Genomic DNA, 17,983 nt, shown 5'->3' with positions numbered 1-17,983 from the left:
ATGAAGCGACTGACTACTCCAACAGAGAAAGAGAGATCGGGTCGTGTGTGTGTCAAGTACCTGAGAGCACCTACTATGCTTCGATATTCAGTGGGATTTGTCAACTCTCCTTCCTCATCCTTACGCAACTTCAGCTTGTGATCCATAGGAATTCTTGTTGCATTACACTCCATCATACGAGCTTTAAGAGGGATGTTCTTTGCATACGATTCCTGCTTTAGAGTTATTCCTTCTTCATTTTGATTAACTTCTATTCCCAAATAGTAGGTCAATAGGCCAAGATCGCTCATTTCAAACTTACCTTTCATTTCTGTTTTGAAATTTTCAACATCCTTAGCACAACTTCCAGTAACTAGGAGGTCATCTACATATACCCCCACGATCAAGGTATTCCCACTTTTCTTTCTTGTATACACAGAGTACTCTTGATAGCATCTAGTGAACCCCAAACTTTTCAGATGCTTGTCTAAACATGCGTTCCAAGCTCTGGGAGCTTGTTTAAGCCCATAAAGGACTTTTGAGAGCTTATACACTTTTCCTGCTTCACCTCCTTTCTCGAAACCTTCAGGCTATGTTACGTATACTTCCTCTTCCAGTTCCCCATTTAAGAACGCCGATTTCACAACGAGATGGTGTACCCGCCATCCATTTGACACTGCAAGTGCTAGAATGACTCGCACTGTCTCGATTCTAGCAACTGGTGTGAAAACTTCTTCATAGTCGATCCCCTGTTTCTGTACATACCCTTTTGCCACAATCCTAGCTTTGTATTTCGAAACTCTGCCACTTGGATCTCTTTTTACTTTGTACACCCACTTCAGTCCGATTGGCTTTCGTCCTTGAGGGAGATCGACTAGAGTCCAGGTCTTGTTTCTTTCAATTGAAACAATTTCTTCTTTCATAGCACTGACCCACTCCTTTTTCAGCTTTGCTTCATGGTAGGAGACTGGTTCTTCATCATTCTGTACAAATAGAAGCTCTTCGGGGGGGCAATTGAATCTCTTCTGTATTCTTGTACAAATCGTTGAGGGTGCGATATCGTTTTGGGGCGCCACCGCCAGTGGAACTAGAAGCGGTGTTCGGAGACGAGTTCAGGTTCGGTGAAGTTGGGGTCACTGGTGAGACGGGGAAATCATGTGTGGTGAAACGATTTGGATTTGGGTTATCATACAGATTTGGGCTATCATACAGATTTGGGCTCGACATTTGTGGCATAGTGGGCTCATCCGAGTCCAACCCAGAGTCCGAACCATGTTCAGACCCGTGTTCGGACCTGCTATCACAGGGTTCTTCATATTCATCTTCAATCGCCCCAAAATCTGTGAAATTAAAACCATTGACCGTGAAAATCATACATGGAATTGCCCAAATCTTGTCGCTCTCCCCCCAATTCCATGTTTGATTCTCCTCAAAGACGACATCTCGACTTACATACACCGAACCCGTGCTAGGATCCAACAATCGATGAGCTTTAGTCCCTCTTTCAGTACCGAGATACACCACTTTCTTACTCTGATCATCTAGCTTCTTCAGATGCCCTTTCATGATTTTCATGTGTGTTGTGCAACCGAAAACCCTTAGGTGCCCAACATTTGGCTTCTTTCTAGTCCACATCTCGTATGGTGTAGAATCCTTGAGAGCCTTGGAACTTATTCGATTTAGGATGTACACACTATGGCTGACAGCTTCTCCCCACAAGACATCAGGTACATTCATTGTTTTCAAACAGCTTCTTACCATTTCCAGAACTGTTCGATTTCTCCTCTCCACTATCCCGTTCTGGTGTGGGGATAATGGTGAAGTGTAATGACGACTCAGGCCTGTCTCATCACAATATGCTGCAAATTGATTCGAGAGAAATTCCCCCCCTCGATCTGTTCTGAACAGTTTCAATTTTTCACCTGTCTCTACTTCTACTTTTTTCCTGAATGTCTTGAAAGTTTGAAGTGCCTCATCTTTTATTTTCAACAGGTACACCCACATGATCCTACTGAAATCGTCTATAAGCAGCAGAAAATACCTGTTACCACTAGGTGTTGGTGGTGAGACAGGACCACACAGATCACCATGTATTAGTTCCAACCTCCTTTTTGCCCTGAAGCTAGTACATGAGGGGAACGGCTATCTTGTTTGCTTCCTTACGAGACAACCTTCACAAGGTTTTGATGGGATCACCATCTTGGGAATTCCCTCAATCAATCCTTTATCGGCCATAGACTTTAGTGAGGTAAAGTTTACGTGACCTAACCTTGTGTGCCATAGCCATGTAGTGTCCTTTATTTCAGCAACTAGACACATTGTACTAACTTCTGCTAATTCAATCTTGTAGAGCCGATTTGGAGATTTGTGTACCTTCATTAGCAACCTTCCTGTGCTGTCCCGAACCCAAAGAAATGGCTCCTTTATCTTGATCTCATCTCTTCCTTCTGAAAGTTGATCAAGACTGATGATATTGCTGCATAAGTCTGGTATGTAGTACACCTCCTCTAACTTTCTTTGTTCACCATTCTTGCATATGAATACCACAGTCCCCTTTCCTTCTATCTTGACTTTGGTTTTGTTTCCAAATTTAACATAACCATGAATTTCCGTGTTCAGGTTACGAAATTTCTTTTTGTCACCTGTCATATGATTGCTCGCCCCTGTATCCAAGTACCACAACTTCGATTGGTCTGGTTCTCCTCCTCTTGTCTTTAACTTAGGGTGAACATTTTCTTCATTCAAAAATACCTCACTAGTTTCTTGTTTGTTTTCCAGGGACATTAATAGCAAGGCTGGCTCGCTATCTTCTTGGATCAGATTGTTCTCATAGCTTCTTTCCTTTCGTGGGTTTGTCCATTCAGATGCATAATGCCCGAATTCCTGACAGTTGTAGCATTGAATGCTACTTTTGTCTCGACTGCCAGAAGCCCCATTGCTGCCTTCTCGTTGATGGTGTGAGTTGCCCCTCCCACGGCCACCACGACCACCTGCACTCCTGCCTCTTCCTCTACCTCTACCACGTGAGTTTCCAGATCCTCCTTTTTGTGTCTTAGACTTAGAACCACCTCCTCCCTTCTTCTTGTTTTTTCTGTCCACTCTTGATGAGTCAAAAGAAGTTTTCTCTCTTCTGTCTCAGTGTGACCTCTCATCCTTTCTTCATGCGCTTTTAGCCTCCCAATAACCTCTTCTACTGTCATCTCCTCTAGGTTGCCAAATTGTTCAAGAGTGGATGCTAGTTGTAGAAATTTGGTTGACACTGCCCAGAGAAGTTTCTTCACTACATAGGACTCTTCTACTGTGTCACCAAGGGTTCGCATGGAACTAACGATATTGCTAACCTTCACAGCAAAATCGTCTACAACCTTCGTCTCCTTCATGGTAAGTGACTCGAATTCTGCCTTTAAAGTCTGAATTCTCGCCATTTTTACTCTATCTTCCCCTACAAACCGTGTCTTTAATGCTTACCACATGTCTTTGGCTGTTTTCTTCTCAGCCATAGACATCAAAAGATCCTATGGGATCCCTTGATAAATTGCCGCTAACACCATCTTATCCTTTCTCGTGTCAACAACTGTGTTTGGGGTTCTGGGCTCCACCGCTTTCCAAACACCATGAGCCTGCATATACACCTTCATTTTAATCGCCCATGCGCCATAATTGGTTCTCGACAACATTGGATACTGTAAGGTAATCTGACCCTCTTTTTCTCCATTTCCATTGTTTCCTGTCATTTCTTCACGGGATTGATACTTGGGCATACACCAGGGTTGCTCTGATACCACTTGATGGTTTTGCAGGTTCTTCAAGGTGCCAATCTGCAAGCAAAATTAAGGAGGAACAAAGTATGGAGTAATAGAGAGAGAGAGAGAGTTGGGCAAATGCTTCGTGTATTATGGGAAGAAGAAAAATGAGATCATGTTACAACGATTACATTGCCAGGGATTTAAACCAAAAAAATGCGAAATACTAGGAAACAAACTACTTGCTTGATACTCGGTATTACATATGACGAGTTCTTTATTCCTAAGTAAAACATAACGTGCATAATAAAAATGATAACTTTTCTGAATTAAGCCAACAATGGTTAAGGGTTTGGGGAATTCGAACCCGACGGTAAACTGGACCCATAGTATAATGGCATTCCAACCCGGTTGAGGCTCTAGAGTATTCTAACCCAATGGTTGACTAGACCCATAGTATGTTCGCATTGCAACCTGATGGTTGAGGGTCTGGGTTATTCCAACCCGATGGTTGACTGGACCCATAGTATGTTGGCATTCCAACCTGATGGGTGAGGGTCTGGGGTTTTTCAAGCTGATTTTTTATTGGACCCATAGTATGTTGGTTGTTATTGTATGTGTATTGTTGTGTGTATGGGTATTTTTGTGGGTAACTCACTAAGCCTTCGAGCTTATATTTATCGATTATTGTTTCAGGTACAACCGATGACCGCAGGAAGGCGAAGGCGTGACCGTACACTTCCTCGTTTTATGATTATGGTTTCGGGGAAAACTCTGATGTTTAAAATATTTTTTTAAAAACTTTGTAATAATTAATGGTTTCTAATTCCTTGAAAAAGTTTTAAATTGGCTTCATTTTATGGATTTTACAAGTTGGTATCAAAGCCTTGGTTTGAGTGAATTGGAGGAAACACTCGCATGTCTCCAGTCTCAAACTGAGAACAATAAAACAATTTTCTTAAAATGTTTTCAAAATAATAAAGGAGGATGCAAGTGTACGATCAGCCGGAGCTCACGGATAGACCCCAAAATACCTTTCGGATTATTTGATTTATGTGATATGTTAGAACAACATGCTAGTACTAAGCTAGGGATCTTCATGAATTGCATGATAGAATTTCCCAATTATATGATGCCTGGTAGCCTAGGGTTTTTCCGTATATGAAACTGACATCATTCCTGTAGTTGCTTAGTGTATGCATCACGACCGTACATAATTAACATATTATAGCCTGAGAATGTTTGGTTTAGCTTTATTTCCTATTCCTTGTTTGGTTGTGGTCTTAGAGTAGGACTGAGTATTCAATATTCTATAGGGTCCATCGTTATTTATGGTTGGCATACACAAGTGCTCGAGGGTTGGTGGAAGTTTCATGGATACGTTGTTGGAATGAGTCCGCCAGTTATAAGTTATTTAGCCTTCCTCTAGGAGTGAGGATTGAGTGCATGACATGCTTGCATATGGTTTTAAGATGTTGTGATGATACCTGAGACAAATATGGGTAGATGTGGAAGGTAGTATGGGCCCGTACTACTGAAAGCACAGGAACCATACACGTATCAAGGAAGTCACAACCCCTAGGGTTTTGGGTCGTAGTTGGTTTTCCGTTGTTTCATGGAATGTATGACATCTTCCTTGTATGTATTTTCAGTATGGTAGTTATGAGACGTTTTGTGACTGGATCCGGATAAGGATGATGCCGGTCATGAGGGACCGATAGTGCCCAAGATTGTTGGTCAGATGAGGTCGGATGAGATGGACGCCAGGATCCGGAAGATCCTACATGATGAGGTTGCTACTCTGTTTCGGGCACATCTGCTAGAGGTATTTGGGTCTATTAAGGCCACCATGGTTCTTGGCTATTATAATCTAACAATGGCATTAGAGGAGTGACACTTGTGACTCTAAGCTTCCTCTCTCCTTATTCTTCATCCTCTTGCTCTTGGTGTTTGTGAGCCATTAGAGGAGTGACACTTGTGACTAAGAGTTCCAGTAGGGTTTCTGGATGTTTTGGGCATCCTCCTCTCTCCTTATTCTTCATCCTCTTGCTCTTGGTGTTTGTGAGCCATTAGAGGAGTGACACTTATGACTCTACGCTTTCTAAAGTCATTACAAAGAGGATTTGTGATTGTTATTGCTATATAACAGTCAAAGTTAATTCTCTAAACCCTAATTTTAGTTTATAATATGTTAGATCTAAGATTGTAAGTCTTGGATACATTGCATGTACAATAGAGAAACCTAGATCCAAGCATTAGGGTTTGCATGAGCACATAGGATGTTCTTATGGCTAAAAACCATCAGTGGTATCAGAGCCTTGATTGGTTTCTATTGTATGTGATGCTATGTTGAATTATTAACTGAAAATCGAATCCTGGCCTTCTGTTCGAACTGACTGGCGAGTCACTACATGGACTCGGCGTGTTTTCCCTACTCGGCGAGTTCCAATGTGTGACTCGGCGAGTTGGAGCATCAGACAGAGGGAATTTTTGATTTTATTGTTGTTTTGCTTAAGGGTAATTACCATATTCATTTTAAACTTATAAGATACGATTTTTAATGTTTCTAAAAGATTATCCTTGCCAAAACACAAGATAATTACCAACTGATTAGATAATAACTTCCTTATATGATTAAAGATTGATTATTTGTATTAATTGGGTAACTTTTCTTGCAAGAAATTGAAATTGGGTCAAATATAGATAATGACAAAATTAATTGTTCAATTTCTATTATTTGTTATTTGATCCTTGTATTGTGAAAAGAAAAGTTTCAATTGTGCCCATGTAGGTTTTATGGTTTAAATTTGAACTTTAAGGTTTTGTTTTGAAATTTAAATAGTTAAAACCCTGATGTTTTAAAATGTTTCAAAAATTGCTCTCAAATTTTGGAATTTAAAAGTTGATTAAAAGTTTAATTTAGAAATGCTAAATTCTAAAACCCTAGTATTGTTTTGAAAAGTTCAATTCACACCCTTATGGTTTATTAATTAATTAAAGTGTATAATTAAAAGAGATTTAATAAATCCATAAAGTTTTGGTTTACAATTTAATTAAATTAAAAGTATAATTATTAAATTTGACCACCTAGTATTTTAAAAGTGTAAAATACACCCTATACTATATATAACATTAAAAGTCTAGTATTATATATATATATATATATATATATATATATATATATATATATATATATATATATATATATATATATATATATATATATATATGAGTAAACAGTCAGTCATACCGTTAGTAGGCCTCATTCACGAAGCTGGTCTATAAGGGGTGTTTAAGGAAATTGCCTATAAAATGTAGATTGAATGGGTATCCACTCTTACCTACCGCACTCTTGACTAGTGGAGGGTCGTTAGGCAAACGGGTAGGATAGGATAGAAACCTTCCACTATAAGTATAATGAAGTACAAAAGTAACTAAATGCTTTTACACTTTGTGCCCTTGTGAAGACGTTAGTGGAGACGTTAGTGGTTAAGTGGCACACTAAATGGTTCTAAAAAAGGTAGCAAAGGGTGACTCAATGTTTGTCATAGTTTGGTGGAGCATGTGTGGTTAACCGACACATCGAATAGGTGACTGTAACATTGAGGGCACCATGTAAGTTTGCATGGTTATTCACACCCTGTTCTGTGATCCTCGACATCCCAGTCACAAATCGAGGGGCATATCGAGATTTAAACATGCCATTGAAAAGTTCAATGAATCTCAAAAGATCTAGGAATTTTCAATAGATTTAAACCTTAAATTGTTTTTCGTTTTTCATGGTGGAAATTAGTGAATCATCATTCACTTACCTTCAAATATTCTGCAACCAGATTACCACATCCCTTTTCTAGGTTGTAGGGTATTGTGTTGGGTCCTAGCCTTAATATCTCATTTGGGTGATTCATTAAGGAGTCAATCAATCAACTAACTTGAATTTAATTTTCTCCCGTTTTGTAGATGTCAAAGTATGACAACTATGGTCTTCCCAAATCCCATGGAACAAGCCTTTCACATGAAGATGATATTCCACGATTCGATCGAGGAACACGAAATCATGCTTCACTTCCTCCACCTCCTCCTATTCTTCTCCCTAACCCACGAGTTCATATGATTGAAAATTCAAACTCACTCAAGCCCTTTTGGCAAGAAAACATGTAGAAGGAAGTCAGTGTGTGCACATGTCCTAGAGATGAAGTCACACATTGATAGGTTAAGAATATTGTGATCTGTTTTCTGTAAGGAGCTGGTTGTTGATTGGGTTCTTCAGTCACTTCCTGACTCATATAGTGAGTTCGTAAGAGAGTACTATATGATGAACCACGACATAACCCTCATCAATCTCACCTATATGCTTATTGGTGTTGAATCAGCAATGATTTGGCGCACTGGAAAAGCAAAGTTGATTGGTGGATCTGCCTCCCAGACCTCTATGGATATAGGCAATGGAAACAAAAGACATGCCATGATCGAAAATTTTGATCATAAGAGAAAGGAAAAGTCAGAAGTAGTTCCATGTGTTGTTCCAAAAGAGTCAATTTGCTTTTATTTCCAAGAGAAGGGGCATTGGAGATGAAGCCGCTCTATTTACCTAAGAGATCTAAGAGATGGGAGAGTCAAAATGTATGCCTTTACTTTAGGTAAATTCCATTAACTAAATCTTTTAAGTTCCTATTCTAGATTCTTAATACATGATATGAGAAGATTGCATTTCTATGTTTTGTAGGATCAAAGAAAAGAAAGGAAGCTTAAGGGAAGAATTGAGCGGAATCTAATCGTGAAGAAATGGATTTCGATCGCATTACTTGAAGATTAGAATCTTGAGCTACTACTTGGAGTTAGAATAAGATTGCTAAGAAATATGTATTAACATAGTTTTTCAATTAAATTGCATTGTAAGGACAAATTTTTTCCACAATAAAATAAGTTTTGATTTTTTATTATTTATTTATCCTTGCAATGGCGTGTATGAAAAATTGATGTTTGCAAGTTTCTATTATTAACAATTATGGATTTGATTCTTAATTATGTTATTTGTGGAAAGATCAAGAATTTACCAAATAGGGAAAGTTTCTCATTGCCCAAGTTTCAATTGGATAGAAAGTTGAAATCATACAACTTGGTTGCATGATGAATGAGAAATTTCATATATGGAAATTAGACTAATTCATTGACAAAGTGTCAAGTGAAGGACTAGGAGATCGAGCACACAAAGTTGTGTGTTGATCAAGTCCACCACAAGAGTGACAAAGATATTCATCATAAGTTACTAAAGGTTTAGTAAATATGATTATACTTATAAGATTAAGTGTAATTCTGAATTGATTGAAAGAGTTTAAATCCATGGCAGAATGGATAAGAAGAATCAAGTAAGCAGAAAGATAAAAGTTTCTCTATTCTAAGAAGAAGGGAGAGTATCTTTTATTATGTTTTATGATAAGGTCTTAATGATTAAGAACCATATCTCAGTTGATCCTCTAAGTGAGTCTTAGTACAATTGTATGTCTGAGAAGAGGAATCAAGAATTAAAGAAATGGTTAAATCAAGAAGTCAATCATACTGCGTTCCAAAACAAGTCTTAGAGCTAAGATTGTGACATTGAGTGGCAAGTCGTAAGAAGTTTTATAACATTCATCAAATGTATAATTTAGAAAAAGGTTTTCTTATTCTTGCACATTTGAAATTGGAAAGTTGTGATGTCTTGGATAAGACAAAGACCAACTATAACCAATTTTGTGAAGTGTTTTGTCTTTATAAAAGCTACACTAACTCTTGAATATTTGTTTGTCGAGAAATGTTAATTGACAAAAGAATCTTATATGTCAAGGAGTCAGTGGGAGTCTTAATGGTCTTGAAAAGTTCAAGAACTAATCAAGGATAAACCTTATCGATCATCACTAGCACACGACTTGAGGTTTACAACCTATCGTGTTGACACTATCTTGTTTCTGTGCCGTTCCAATTGAGTTAATTATGCTTGTGAGTTTAATGAGTTCTCATTTGAGTGCATAAAAGGCAAGCACTTTGATCAATGAAAGGTACATTGATAGGAAAGGGTGAGCTGCTTAACTACTTGGAAGACATGGTGGGCAGCCATGTTACCATAAGGCAAGAGATCAAGATTGAGAAGGTTTGGTCCGTATGAGTTTGGATTTGTCGCAAACTTTAGTTTTGACAAATTCGCATGGATAGGAACACAAACACCATTAAAATATAAGTGTCATAACATTCCCTCCTTCATGAAAATGATTGTGTGGAAATGCTTTCACTAAGAGAGATTTTAAGAAGATATTGATTGTGAAAATTGTATTCTCGAATTTGATTATGGTTAAGGTATCCCTTTCCATAATTCGAATTGTGAGATTTGGCAATTAGTCTGAATTGTTTAGACACACATATGAGCTATCTAAGGCAAAGGTGTATAAGATTAAAAAGCTTAGATAAGGGATTATCAAAGCATTAGGTATTAGAAATATGAACTTAAGAAATTCAATAGGTATTGTTTTCTGGAGGTTTAGTTGTCAAAGCTAGTGGGAGCATAAGTGTTATGCTTATATGATAATAATCATCATGATAGTGGGAGCATAAATGTTGTGCTTGTATGATTATGAAGGCAAGTATTCCAAGTTAGCAATATTAATTATAGAAAACAAAAGTTATACTTTGCAAAGTCATAAGGGTTGAATAGTTGTTTTGCTATAATTAAAGGAGAGAATATTATGCTTCGTTTCAAAATCTAAAGCTTAGATTATGAAATTTTAATAAATTTAGTCAAAGGATACATAGTGTGTTCTTAAATTTCGATTATGATTCCGGTATGTCTCTTCATAGTTCGAATGGTAAGAACGAGACACATAAAATATTATGGCAGAAGATTGATAAAGTATCATATCTTTATGTAAGACATTATGCATCGTGTCATATACGCTTCGGGTATAGGATTGATTGCTAGTGCTATTATATTTGACCATTCTAAAATTTTCCAAATGTCTAGCGCATTTAGAGGGAAAAAGGACTAGAATTGGTTTTGACTAAAATAATTAAACAACTATCAAAGGACGATCCAAAGCTCGCTGAGGATTGGTCGCTTGTGAATAGTTGGAAGTATGGTATTGGATGACATTATTATGAATAGATAAGATTCTATTAAGAATGAATTGTCATATGGAAAATATGGAAATGTTTCCATATTGGAAGTTGGATATTGAGAATCTATTTCTAGATTAGAAACTTTTATGCAAGAAGGATGTTCAAAAGAATGTACTTTGAGTGAGAGACATCATATCTATAGAATTGTTTCTGATAGAGACTGGCCAAGCCTTGATGATTTGAGCTATGACTTTACGAAAGAATCATTGCATAAAATGTTAGAATCTAGCGTAAGTAACAAGAATTTGATATTCTTATACTTATGATAAGGATTGGGAATTGTGAAATGAGTATGATTGGAAATGTGTTCATTTTATCTATTTCACAAAGTAAGGACCGTAGGTAAACATTTTGTACATGATGAGAGCATGGGACAAGTGTAGTAATAATTCAAATAAGAAATTGATTACCCGAAACAACAAATAATGAGTAATCAATATGGTGATTAAATAAAATGTTTCATTTATACCCAAAGTTTGGGGTCATATGGGATTAGTATTATTCTTGTGTTTCACTTTGCATGTTTTGACTTCCTGAATAATTAAATTGGTTAAGAACAATCAAATTATTCGAACGGACCACAGTCGTTCATATGTTGGAAGTAGGTATGAATGAAGACTATCATGAATTGGTGTGTGGATTGTCTAAAGTGTATTAGACATAAGCAAATGTTTGCTGCAACGTTCATGAGTGCTTATGAATATGATTTGAGCATTGGATTAAACCCACGCTCACTTGGATCACTTCATGGATTTTATCACGAGCGATTGGTGAGACGATAACATCTTATATTCTTGAAACCGAGATGTGTGAATTGTATCTTGCTAGTCGGTTACACATTGATAATATGTAAACGCACTAGTAACTTGGTCTTATAAAACATATTGTTGTGTGTGATTCGGTGAGTGAGTGCAAGCAAGCATTGGATCAAAGTTTATCCGTTTCTTTTATCCAAAGTAGGATGAAAGCGATATCTTTGGGCCCCTCGATGATTTAGTGATGCACCTAAGCGCTTGGCCAAGCTGAGACTAATTTGATGTGTTCAAATGTAGTCCGTTGTCAGTCGTCATAAATCGAAAATCGGGAAACAGTATAGAGAGAATGATTGAAATCCATGCCTCACGTCTATACGATATCTAGAATGGAGGAACATATGATCCCTTATCTAAAGGACACGCTTCTGATAGGATCAGAGTTGACAAACGGCTTTTGAAAGCTACGATTGCAGATCAGGATCTGAAGTCATACGCAGAATAGTTATTAGACTTATTCAAGTGGGAGACTGTTGGATTAGTGTCTAAGTCCATAACTATTTTGGTATGTACTTGACCCGATGGTGCATGGTCCTTTTGGTTTGCCTTCACCAAAGCAACTTGATAGGATGAATTATGAAGAGAAAGAATTAATTATGATTTATTAATATATTATGAGAATAATATATTAAAGGAGAAATCATATTGTTTATTTAATATTAGTCAAGAATTAATTGAGAATTAATTTTGTGGCTAAAAGAGATTAATTAAACTTAAAGGACTGGAACTATAATTATAAGATAATTGCATTTGGGCTATGGATTACCTTGGAATAATAGGTTGGACGAATTCTATGGGGAACCCCATTAGAAATCGTCCAAGGGTTATTCTAAAAGGGTCCATGGGCTGCTTAGGGCTTAAGCAGTCAAATTTGGGGTTTCCTAGTTGAAAACCCTAATAGCCTACAGGTATATATAGTATCCTTAAGCCCCAAAAACGTGGCTAAGAGTTCCACTAGGGTTTCTGGACGTTTTGGGTAGCCTCCTCTCTCCTTATTCTTAATCCTCTTGCTTTTGGTGTTTGTGAGCCATTAGAGGAGTGACACTTGTGACTCTATGCTTTCTAAAGTCATTACAAGGAGGATTTGTGATTGTTATTGCTATATAACAATCAAAGGTAATTCTCTAAACCCTAATTTTAGTTTATAATATGTTAGATGTAAGATTGTAAGTCTTGGATACATGGCATGTACAACAGAGAAACGTAGATCCAAGCATTAGGGTTCGCATGAGCACATAGGATGTTCTTATGGCTAAAACTCTTTAGATTACTAGATCATATTCGGATGAGTAACGCACTGCGGTTACTTGGATCGATTTCGGGATATGTTCCATACCTATTACGTCCTGTGGGTCGAGTGGGATAGACTGGCGCAAAAGTTCGGTGACGGAGATCACCCGCTTGTTTACAGAGAGAGCGATGTGTTTCCCTGAGTTTGCTGCAGAGCAGGCTTAGATGGCCCGATATCTGAGCATGCTGAAGAAGGATATCAGACTGTTCATCCACGTACAAATGTGATACCTTGCTAGAGTTATAGGAAGCTGCCAGGCGACATGAGTTGGATATTGAGCTTCAACTGATAGACCAGAGACAGGCACCGGTGCAGTTACTGCCTGCGTCGAAATGGTTTAGGGCTGCTGATTCCAGACAGGAGAGTCAGAGGGGTCAAACTTGTTGGAAATGCGGCAAGGTACATGATGCAGTTTGCCGATATTCTTCTCGATGCCATAAGTGTGGCAAGGAGGGTCATATCGCAAGTGAGTGTTGGCAGCAGACTACAGGTTCTGGTGTTAGACTTTGTTACCATTGCAAACAAGTGGGCCATATGAAGGCCTAATTCCCCCTGCTAGCAGCCAGGCCATCGTCGGTTCCAGCACCGGATACCCAGAAGATTACTGACGGGGGTTAGGATAGAGCAGATCCCCTGGGGGCTTGGGGACGTGCCTTCTAACTCACTACTGAGGAGGCCAGGACAGTACCTGATGCAGCGACCAACATGTCTTTTCTCCTATCTATTTGTTTATGATTTTATTATGAGCTTTCGTTTTCTTTCTGCATGAGTCATTCGAACATAGGAGATGGTTTGTGGAATTTATTGTCAAGGGAGTGTAGATGGTTAGGATCTAGAGACGCATTCAAGGATAACGAGTTAAGATAGAGAATTATCGGTCTAGGACGAGCAGTTGTAATTTAGAAATTCAGAGGTCATCAGTGGGAATTCAGATTCTCTTGAAGTTCAGTTACTTCGTATCAGTAGGATTGTCTTATGTGGGTGAACCCCTATAAGGTTAAGAATGGTAATACCTGGTTGGGATGGTTAAGTTGCATATTAGCTTCACCACCAGTGGGTAGTGAGTAGGGCTCTAAGTGGGGGAGAATCGGGAATTCTCATATGGGATGTAAGCCATTGAAGATGCTGTCTATTGCGGTTCGTATAACGGTTTCCATAGTGGTTGGGTTGAAGCGGTCCAGACATGCTGAAGACTTTGTATGGGTTTTGTTAGTTATATGATTCGATACTGAGTGTTTTCTAGGTGGTAGCAATCAGTAGATCTATTTTTCTGGCTGTGAGTATGATGTTTAACGATAATAACCCATGGAACCATATGTTATCGGCTTGTTAGTTATCACCTATAGAATTCCCTAGGAATTGTTGGTGGTTATGAAGGAGAGCTTAGAAAATATGGGGTAGCAACTTGTTACATAATCGAATAGTGTATGGAGAGATTTTAGTATTGTGTCACTTGTTGATACTATGAAGTACATTGATTATGCCTTCTTGGCATTGGAAGAGGGTGAGTTGTACTCGATTGCGATTAATCAAAGAATATTGTAGGACATGCAAGGATAGGTCCTTGGACTCCAAGTTATGCGTTTAGGCTCGAGTTGTGTATATAGTGGTATTCCAATCTAGGGTATTCCATCATGAGGATGACCGAACCCTATGATTAATTGGACCTGGTGTGTTTGGTATTCCAACCCTAGGGATGATTGGACCCGCCGTAGGCATGCTTGGTATTCCAGCTCGAGGCTGATTGGGACACATATGAGTGTTTGTGCTTTTGAGATGGTTGTAATATGTATGATGGTTCAGGAGTTAAAGGAAGCATTGTCTTGTTGGCACTTAATGGTTCACCTCTCAATTTGTCTCTCTTTGTTCTTCATGTCCTTGGGAATTTTGTCATCAGAATTAGTTTTCTCCAGAAGTATTATTGAGCCTCTTTGTCAAGTAAAGAATTATCGGCAGCATGATATGATCCGTGGTTCTGTTTTCTTGTAGGAACCTCGTGTTTCAGGGTTGGGTAGTCAGTTTAGGGTATGATGGTAGTAGAATTAGTGATGGCTAGTATGGGCGGTCTGTCGAAGAGTCCGACCAAATTTGATATGTTAGATTGCAAAATTTCAATGAAGTAGGGTTGGTTGGTTGCGTAGGATTCTGGATCTACTTTCTCTCTGGGGTGAAAAGTTTTGCTCGGACTAGGTTTGGTTTCCTTGGAAAGGCCATTGTATGCTCAAGATTGGGGTTGTGTCCCTCAGGCTGTCGGGCATGTCGGGGATTGGAGGGAATGATTTCGAGGAAGAAATCAAATTTATGTGGGGGAGAGTTGTAACACCCGGTTCTGTAACGCCCGTGTTTGTAGGCTAAGCACTAAAAATAATGTAATAGTCTAGGTTAACCTTTGTAACTCGTTTTAAAGTAATAAAGAGGTATTATGTGAATATTATGTGAATTTTGTGCTTGTTTACTTAATTATTATGATTTAATACGTTATGAATAAAATAAGCGTCGAAAATAAACGTTAGATAAGCCTGAAATCTATGAAGAAAGTTATAGTGGTTGAAATAAGGATTCCGGAGATATAATGAATACCAAAATCCGAGTTATAACGAAGAAGTTATGACATGTCGAAGTTTCACGACAGAACCGCCACAACGCTATGTGACATAAAAAGTGAATTTTAGTTAAAATGATTTTTAACCGTAGTGATTTAAATGAAAATCGTAGTATTCGCTAAACCGAGAGTATCCATAAAAAGAATACCCAAATCTGACTTTGTATGAGGAAGTTATGATTTTTCTAAGTTTCAGTTTAGCAGTATGCAGCCCGAAACTCAAAATTTAGATCGAGTGATTTTTAGCCTAAACAATCTAAACGAGAATCAAAGATCTTGTTGTATGTAGTTTAATGGTAAAAAGACAGACGAAAACGGATGTCAGATGAAGAAGATATGAATTTTTAAAGGACTTTTCCGGTCCCGGCCTGTTAAAAATATAACTTTAAAAATAAATTCAAAATTCGCCGATGGAGTCCAAATGGAAGTTGTAGAAAATAATCTCACCTACGTGTGGATATAAAGAACATCAACAATGGAGTTCCTATACAAAAGTTATGAATTTTAGAAGTTTGGAATTTCGGAGCGCGTACTCGTGTTCATGGTCTGAGTTGGGCCACGTATCTTACTACTTTGTATGGTCGACGTGTGTACGTAGCACTGATGCGTCTGAGATGATCCACCCATACGCCCAGTGTACTGGACTGCCTCACAGTACGCCAAGCGTACGACGATATTACGCCCAGCGTAACCTCGATGTTCAGCCCCTATAAATACGACTCGACGGCAGCCGAATTTTGTTTACTTACTTAAACCTTTACACCCCTAAAGTTTCTTCTACTTTGCAAGAAATACCCCCAAAGCCAGTGTATCATCCTAGCACCCAAAGCAAGTCCGAGAGCCCCAAAGATCCCGAGAAAAAGAGTTTTCGAGTCGAAAATCTGCCCGTGTGGAGCCCGGTTTTGATCGGAAACGATCGTTTTATGAAACGAGGTGATGCCCGATTATCGTCTTATCAAGTAAGCGTGTAGTCACTTTCACCTTACACATAGATATGAAATATTTTATATGAAATACGTGCTATGTCTAATTATATTGTTTGTTATTTGAGATGGGTGTTGAATGAATATTTTATACATGTTTTAAAATGACTTAAATTGTATATGTATTTTTATCTACTAATATGTTGGGTATAACATGGGTAGATCAAATAGTTGGTGTGTGTTAAAATGATGAGAGATCTCGATATTGTTGTTGTTTCAGTCATCTAATAGAGTATAGATGACGACCATTGACTTTCCTGGACAGTCCGGTGGAACCCTGGCAAGCTCGCAACCTGTAGGTGTTTGTGAACTTGGTGTTCAATGCTATGCTCCATCCCCCACATGGTTGCATTATTTGACATAAATTGCTGGGGAATCCCCTAAAGTAGTGTTGTCACCCCCGATGAAAATCCTTAGACTAGGTCCCTTGTGATAGGCATTTAGGGACGTAAAGTGAGGATAATGGGAATGGGTAATCAGGGTTATTGTTGGTTGATAAAATTAATAAATTTATTTTGGATTGATAAATTTATTGTTGGGTGATGAAATTAATAAATTTATTTATTTGTGGGTTGAAAACCCTATATGCTTAAAGGCTCCCAAGCCTAACCCACTCAGTTTTCTATATTACAGGTAGTGGACCCCGAGCACAGTTTGGAGGTTGAAGAGGGATTTTTGAATTATAAGCTAGTAGTTGTAGATATTTGTTGTAAAACTTATAATTTACTGTTTATGCTTTTGGTCTGTTTCAGAACAAGACATCCCGAGATTTTTGTATATAATGAAAATTTTTGTATATAATTTACTATTTCTATACCATTCCTATTGATCATATGGATCTATGTTGTTCCTAAATTGTGGTTTCTAAGCCCAAAAACCCTAAATCCCTTATGAATAGGCCTTGTGGCCAGGTTATATCTCAGATATGGACACTCATGGAATGCTAGTAGTATAATGTTTTGGTTGTGGTTGTGATTAAAGTCCCCTTTGAGCCTAGAACCTCATTAAGAGCTTATTTTGGTCATATGAAGTATTTAAAGCCATGCATGCACGTAAAGTTAGCAACTTTACGTGAAAAACATGCCCTAGAAGTCTAGATCCATGATTTGTAGCAGCTGCAAGGCTCAAATCGGACCTGTATGTAAAAAGGGCTGAATGGACTCGGCGGGTCCATAAGATGACTCGACGAGTTATATGAATTTAGCCGTCGACTCGATGTGTTGGAAGAACAACTCGGCGAGTTCGTTGAATTTTGCCTTAGAACTCGACGAGTTGTATGAGCAACTCGGCGAGTCGGATGAGTTTTCCCGAGTAAAGTTGTGTTTGAGTAAGATGGCTTCATTCCTTCATGGTTACACGTGAAGTTAGCAACTTTACGTGTTCAGATGGTTCCAAGATTTTAGATCTACGAGTTAGGAACCTTA

At 38.3% G+C, this 17,983-nt stretch overlaps 1 protein-coding gene across 1 annotated transcript; it reads right to left on the bottom strand.

Annotated features, from left to right (window-relative positions):
- Positions 1 to 2,884: 2,884 nt before the first annotated feature.
- On the bottom strand, positions 2,885 to 3,404 carry LOC145035676 (uncharacterized). The gene is made up of 2 exons (XM_078984186.1): positions 2,970 to 3,404; positions 2,885 to 2,899 (listed from the first exon to the last, which is right to left on the bottom strand). Exons 1-2 carry the CDS (start codon positions 3,402 to 3,404, stop codon positions 2,885 to 2,887), a joined length of 450 nt encoding a protein of 149 aa, XP_078840312.1.
- Positions 3,405 to 17,983: the final 14,579 nt, after the last annotated feature.

The sequence above is a fragment of the Lactuca saligna genome, chromosome 3, assembly GCF_052625555.1.
Source record: "Lactuca saligna cultivar CGN05327 chromosome 3, ASM5262555v1, whole genome shotgun sequence".
NCBI lineage: Eukaryota > Viridiplantae > Streptophyta > Magnoliopsida > Asterales > Asteraceae > Lactuca > Lactuca saligna.
The sequence above is the reverse complement of the archived record's forward strand: the minus strand, read 5'-3'. Positions and strand labels throughout refer to the sequence as shown.